Genomic DNA, 7,527 nt, shown 5'->3' on the forward strand with positions numbered 1-7,527 from the left:
TCCAAGGTGCATTTGTCTAGAGCTCTGCTTTGTTCTTTCTGACCTGAGAAAGAGCATGTCTGAAGAAATTATCCCACCCCAATGGTCCCTTACACAACAAGAAAAAAAAAAAAACACATGCTTCCCTTTCATTATACAGAAGATACAGTAAGTAAGAGTCACTGAGCAACAAATCACAGTGCAAAGACACAACACTGTTCTAATTTATGGCATATTAACACACCACAAAGTTCTGAGATATTAATTTGCTCTCTTTAGCACCATTCAGTGCAACTCTTCAAAACAGCCTCTGCATCTATTATTCATTTTTAAATAATCTGTTTAAAGATAAAGGGCCTGAATCAAACCCTGGCAAAATGTGCCTTGCTCCATCAAAGTCAATAAAGTTATGCCTGTTTACATTTTGGATAAATTTTGCCCAGTTATCCACTTTTTCCCTTCTTGATAATTAAGGAAAAAGATGCACCTTCACAATGAATCATCTCTAGATAATGGTTAGGGATAATGTAGAACCCGATTATAGTATAAATTCTATGTTATAGTATGTACTGTAATCCAAGCTGGCAGCTAGGGCTGTTCAAAGCTTTGGTCACTAATTCAATCCAGCGGAGATTCAGTCCAATTCAGTGGCCAAATCTCCGAATCTGAATAGAATCAGGAGACCCTTTAATCTCTCCAAATCAAACTGGAACCCTCCAAATCGATTTGGAGAGATTCAGAAAGATTCGACAATTGGACATAGACACAGCTTTAAATGTTTTTTCTACATACCTCATGGTACCAGGTGGCTCATGAATGTGGAGATGGTGTGGTGGATGGAGCATCTCACAGGAATGCCGGGGGGGAGGAGGGAAGTTCACAGTAGCAGACAAGCACTTCCAGTCTACTTCCAGGTCTGCCAGGGAGTGCACTGGGGGGCCCTCCACACACACCCCGGCTCAGCAAGTGGTGTCTCCTGGGTCTGGGGGGGGCACCTGGAGTCCCTCAGTGGCGGATCACCACACTGGGGGGGCACTCCCCCACACGCTCATCAGTGGACCAACAGTATTTCCAGTCCACTTCTGGGTGCACCACTGAGCACATGGGGGGCCCCCCTGCCACGCTCCTGTGGGATGCTCCATCTACCCTACCATCGCAGCGTTCACAAGCCGTGCCTGGTTCCTTGAGGTATGTAGAAAAAAAAACATTTTAAAGCTGTGTCTATGGCCGAAGCACTGATTCTCTGAATCAGCATCGAATCTTCGGATTCGGCCAAATCCAAAATTGGGGCAGTGATCCGAATCAACAAATCTAATTGCTGTCCCCGATTTGGGCTGAATCCAAATTGAATACAGCCTGTTTCACACACCCCTATGGGTAACATTTCCCCACAATTTCAGCAATACATTTAAACATAAAGCAAATGCACAGACATTGGAGGCCCTCAAAAAAGTCCTACCTACATTTTCCCCTTACAAAGTACAAGCTGCTTGATTCCACCCAAGTGCTAAAAATGTAAGAACTATTTATAAAAAGACTGGGTTTTTAAATGCAATGTTTGCTTTAAAGGCTTTTTTCTATAGCATACAAGCCATTTATTGGTATTAATTTTATTTTAAATTGGCGTGTACAAGTAGATTGAAGTTAAATCTCTTTTTAGATGCATCTTAAATCACCAGTTTAATGGACTGTGGTTAACTCATTAACCAGGATATGGATAGTTACTTTGTACAGTAACTTTTTTTTTTTTTTCAACCCTTAGAACTGTATAGTCCACAAAGGCAAATCTGTCATCCTGATGTAAACAAAATAAAATCTTTCTATATTTGTTGGCAGGTGGTGAGGAAAATTAATTCCTCAGGTTTCAAGTTTCTCTGACAGAGAATCCAGAACATTCAAATTTTTTCCTTCAAAATTAGTCTTCTGAGGCCGTCTGGAAACTGTTTTCCGAGGAAGAATCAAAGTCCATTTCCATTCCAGATTCTTCAGAATTTGTGAAGCAATTAAGATGGGAATCTGACTCTGAAAGCTTCTCTTTGCTTGCAGAAACTTGCTTCCCAGTTAAGTCTGTGCAAGAGGGAAAATCCCAAAGCCAACTCTCTAGGTCTGCAGAACAGTGTGGGATTTTAAGACAACAGCAAGTGGAATGCAACTCTATAGTAGGTGGGATAGTGTGACATTTTCTTAGTGAACCAAAGCCCTCTTTACTGTGAAGAAAGAAAAAAAAGTTAGCAATGTTTCAATGAGGTTTTTACTTCAGTTAAAGTATCAGTGGCGCCATACAGATTTAGATTTAACATTTGGGGCACAAGTACCCTTCCTCAGGCGTAGGAGAAAAGATTGTAAAAGTTCACCCAAGTAGAAATGAAAGTTCACGTTTCATAGGAGAGTTAAAGGTGTGGTAAAATCTCCTGTTTGGCATAGTTCATTTTATGCAGGTTAGGCTCAAAAAAAAAGTTGGAATAGTTTATTCACCTCAAAGTTGTTTGGTGGTAAGCAGGATATAGAGTCATAGTTCCTTCTGGTTATGAGTTTTCATATTTCATAGAAGAATAAAAAGATGGCATGCTCTTCTGGGCAGGAATTTCTTATGTGGTGAGGTATCTCTGGGCTCTGCAATGATGCAAATTACCTCAAACAAAAGCAGGAGCAGGGTTCTCAGGTGGTAAAACCTGACATATGAAAGATATCAAATTTCAGCTGATTTTTTACATGAAATCTTTATAAAATTTACAAGGAGGAAGCAAGATTTACCATCTGAAACCTGAGACCCTGCTCCTGCCTTTGTTTGAGGTAACTGGCATCATCACAAAGCTCAGCCACACTACATAAGCAATTCCTGCCCAGAAGAGGATTCCATCCCTTTTTTTCTCTTCTGTGAAATATGAAACATCATAACCAGAGGAAATATGACTACATCCTGCTTGTCACCAAAACAACTTCAAGGTAAATAGACTATTCCAACTTTTTTCTGAGCCTAACATGCATAAAATGAACTGTGCCAAACAGGAAATTTTACCACACCTTTAACTCCACTATGAAATGTGAACTGTCATTTCAACCTGGGAGAACTTTTCCAATGTTTTCTCCTATGCCTAAGGAAGGGTGCTTGTGCCCAAAAGCTTGCAATTAAATATATATTTTTTGCAAAAATCTAGATGGTCTAATAAAAGATATCACCTCTACCACAAGTTCTGATTTCTTTTGCCTCTAGACCAATACAGCTACAACCTGGATATCAAACATTAGAATGCATTTTACTACTTCAGTTGTTAATTTCTAGGTAGATTCTAGTTCTTCTGGGAAAAGGATTGAGAACAGCTCTTCATGTAGCTCTCCATCCCTGTGCCTAAGTAAGGTAGCATGCATTTGGAATTAGATTTCCACTGTAACAGTGTTAGGAAGGGATAGGAGAGCCAACCAGACAGAAAGCCTACCCTACTAAAGACAATATGAAGAAGAGTTCAAAATACTCCGCACAGAAAAAAATTGAATGAATGTCTTCTAAAGGACTCCATATTCAGAAACATAGCAAAGACTGGGGGTAAAAAGATGGGAGAAGGGCGCACTGAATGTTTCAGCTGCAACTGTCTGAGTTACTATCAGTCTTGAAAACACAGCATGAACCACTTTATAAAAGAAACCTTACTTAAAAATCGTGCTTACTACAGGAAAAACTCCACTAACTGGCACCTTACAAGCCGGCATGCTCTGTTAACCAGCATGCCAGCTTGTAAAGTAAAGTGAAACCAGAAGTGCCCACGGTGACGCTTCGGGTTTCTCTGAGCCCCCATGGCCCAGGGCAAAGCAGCCTGTGCTTCCAAGCCCCCACAGCCCAGGGGTATAACAGGCTGTGTGGGGCCGGTGATCCTGCAGGAAGGGCGGCAACGCCCCAACGCAGCAGGAGAAGTGGCAGCCCAAACAGGCAAGGACGCCTGTTCAGGCTCAGAGAGGCAGATGAAAGGCTTGATACTTGTTTTCACTACTAGAACTCATCCTCAAGATACTTGCATCCTTTTAAAAAAATGAATTAAGTTTTGACTGATAATAACAGACGTAGAAAAGATGCATCTATTTGTAAAAAATTTACCTGCATGCGCGGAGCAGCTTATTTCTTGCTTGAGAACAAACTGTACCAACAATCCGATATACCTGTCCCTGCATCCATCGAACATCATCGGGAATATCAGGAAACCAGTCTACTACTCTGCAATCAGGAAAAATACAAGATTTAACATAAGTTATAAAATGAAACTGGTTTTCTGTTGAGAGTTCTAGAATACAAACTACAAATAATTCCTTTCTTTGTTTGTGAAAGCTAGTTATGTTAGGGGTGATATTTTTCCTTCCCACATTTTGCCGTATAGCATTATTATGATTACATGTAGCTGTTCATGAAGTGGGACGTACTTCAAGTTAGTGCAGAAAACCACCATTTCTTTGTCTAATGCTGTAAGTTACAGAACCAGTTTTGATTCTCAAGGATAGAGTTGCACCCTTTATTCTCCCCAGAAGCAAAGCAAAAAGGCAGACTGAAGGTAAGTAAACTGATGCAGAATCTGGTGTGAAGTCACTACAAAGTTAACATTCTTTATATTGTAATCACGTGAAGAAAAAGACATGACACCTACCAACTGGTGAAACATTACCAGAGAATGAAGCTACATACATGAGACTGTTTATGGACAGCATGCTAAAAGGACTGTCTTTGAAGTGTTATGATAACTTGCCTCAAGACGTTATGGTTACTTATAAAACAGACAAGATTACCACCATCAAAATGTCTACTACTATTTTTGGTATACTGTTTTAGAGAGGAACTGACTATCTACAAATAAACACTGGAAAAAATATGCATATAATTACAGATATCAATCTTTTTATGATGTTGTTTATTAGAAACCAAATGTCACATCAACGTAAGTAAGCTGAATGGAATTTTGGAAAAAAATTCTCCTAATCAATCCAGCTTTCAATCTGGAAGCTGTTTAAAAAGGGTGGATCAGCTAAGAGTTTTTTAGAAGGGTGCTTGCAACATGAAGCAACATTTTAGCTGGGAACCTACATCATCTGAATGTATGCTAATGTCATGATTTTCTTTTTAGGGGTGCCGCACATTACCCTGCAATGCACTGTTAGCTGTGTACATGACTCACAAAATAAACCCAAAGATTTCAAAAAGGAATCCATAGTGTCAAAACAACTGTGTCCTGTTGTAGTCTGAGTTATTTACAACAAAAGACTGCCTATGGAAAATAATAGAGCAAAAAATTAGTGAAAACTAAGAGCTGGCATGTTCTGAGGCATGCCTCAAGTCTAATGATGCCTTGAGTCTAATGTGGTTGAGACTCACTGTGCTTGTGACACCCTTGGTCCCAAGGTCTAGTAATCTTAAAATCATTTAAACTAAACACACACCCAACAAGCACATCACCTCAAAAAGATGAAAGAAAATACTTAATTACTCCGAAGTAAGGTTTCTACAGAGGTCCAAAACACAGCGTTACCTCAGGGCGACAGAATAGGCAGACTCCACTGGCAACGTATACGGCAGCATCAGGTAAGACATCACTCGCACTGGTAAGAGTTTAGAGAGCTGAGCATAGAACCCACACTTCTCTTTACAAGCTTCCTGTAATGCTGAAAAATAAGTGTACTTTGTAAACAGTCTTATGTTTATTTGCAGATTAAACTGAAAAAAAAATCCCAAGTCACCTAGGGTTGATAACATCCTTAGTTTCTTTTCTCTATCTGTCTAGTTCCACAAGCTTCAAGGGCCTGTAGCCACCTTAACTAAAGCCTTCCACCTCTTCCTGTGTTATGCGAACTGCTTCCACCATGTTGCATCTTTCCCTATCCCTTCCAGATCACTTTTTATGTTATCTTCCCATTGTTGCTTTGGTGTATTTGAGGTCTAATACCCTCCACCTCAGCTTCCAAAATCTCTTCACATGCCTTCTCTCATTACCTATCATACTATGCCCTGCCCATTTTATTCTCTGCACTCTTACCTTGCTCAAGACATCCAATCTTTTGTAAAGCTCTTGATTAGGTTTTCTCCATACTCTGTTTTCTTGTACTACACCAAATATTTTAGTTAGCACTTTATTTTCAAATACACTTGCAGCCTGTTCCCATTTGCCTTTGTCAGCATCCAGAATTAATTTCCAAATAAAAGGACAGTTTCACCAGAAATAATGTTTCACCAGTTTGAAGTGACATGCTGGGTGTGTGTTTCTTTGAACAATTGTAGTATAAAGTAAGATTTTAAGCGTTCTTGAGATTTTCCTTGATACCATTATTTTATCCAGGCTTAAGAGGTACTGCAGAGCTGCCTGATTAGCTCCGCAATAAAGTCTCTGCTTCTACATGTGCAACCCTATTAGGTCAGAGTAAACTAATAAAGACCACCATAGGTTATTTATAGCAGCATTATTTAGTGCCTCTGCTATAAATAACTTAGATGCTGACAGAGCTGGCTGAGACATGAGGGGTGCTTCAGTACAGACGCTGCCTGCTGGCTAGCCCTACACTGAAGCACCCTCATGCCCAAGCCAGCACCTCTGCAGCACACTGAGCGAGGCTGGAACAGCCATGGGCTAACAGGCTGACCCCCTTGGGGTCTCTGCTAGCCAGGGCTGCTCCGGTCTGGCTCAACATGCTGTGGTCCCAGGTACACATGTAAATGTGGCACCTGGAAGCAACAAACTCTGACAAAGTTTATTGTTTTGCATTAACTGCACATGTAGATGCACCTATACAGTATGACAATGAAGGAAGAGTCATTGAATATCAAATTGCTAGAGGTGAAACAACAGAGCCTTTGCTAGAGGACACACAGATGTCCGTTACAAAACTTTGACATAATAAGGCACTAAGGATACACAGTCTTTCTTAGCTTCTGTTACAATGCCAAAAACAGAAGCAGAATTGATTAGCAATATTAAGTCACAAAACAATAGTAGTAGAATAAACCCTTTCCATAGTCAAGTATAGCTAGCAGTTTTCCACATTATAAAGAAATATTGCACTACTGCATTATAAAGAAAAGGGTGACAGGTTTATGTGTGTTGTAAACTATAGCCCTCCCCAATGATTTTCATGCTGTACATAACAGAATACTTTGCAGAGGTGGGTGACCACCAACATCTTATTCCCCATCATCCTACAAAACAAAGTTAAGTTCTCTGTCTTCTGTGAGAGGTTACGTGACCTTGGGCAGGTGACCTGAAGTCCACAGAAGAGCTGGAAATAAAACCCAGGTTTCTAAAAAAATCCAGCTGTATTGCCTTTCACAATTCCCATGCTTCTTCACGTAACTTGTTTCATAGTTGGTAGGGTCAGAAGGGACCTGAGCAGTTCATCAAATCTGACCCCCTGCCATGGCAGGAAACAGTACTGGGGTCAAATGACCATGGCAAGGTGTTCATCCAGGCTCCTCTTAAAGACCCCCAGGGTAGAAGCCAGTACCACTTCTCTTGGAAGTTGGTTCCGGATCCTAGCCGCCCTGACAGTGAAGTAGCGCCTCCTGATGTGTAGTCTGAATCT

General features: G+C 40.6%; 1 protein-coding gene across 3 annotated transcripts in view; it reads right to left on the reverse strand.

The window, feature by feature from the left end:
• Nucleotides 1-1,732: 1,732 nt before the first annotated feature.
• Nucleotides 1,733-7,527, reverse strand: part of LOC109316348 (patatin-like phospholipase domain-containing protein 3) — a 35,035-nt gene continuing 29,240 nt past the window's right edge. For all 3 annotated transcript variants that reach the window (XM_019544330.1, XM_019544331.1, XM_019544328.1), the window contains 3 exons: nucleotides 5,487-5,619; nucleotides 4,070-4,186; nucleotides 1,733-2,186 (listed from right to left, as the gene is read on the reverse strand). In XM_019544330.1, the coding sequence (XP_019399875.1) occupies nucleotides 1,895-2,186; nucleotides 4,070-4,186; nucleotides 5,487-5,619 (542 nt within the window). In that variant the 3' untranslated portion in view covers nucleotides 1,733-1,894. The remainder of the gene's footprint in view (nucleotides 2,187-4,069; nucleotides 4,187-5,486; nucleotides 5,620-7,527) is intronic.

This window comes from Crocodylus porosus, unplaced genomic scaffold, assembly GCF_001723895.1.
Source record: "Crocodylus porosus isolate Cpor-Errol unplaced genomic scaffold, CroPor_comp1, whole genome shotgun sequence".
In the NCBI taxonomy this organism is placed as follows: Eukaryota; Metazoa; Chordata; order Crocodylia; family Crocodylidae; genus Crocodylus; species Crocodylus porosus.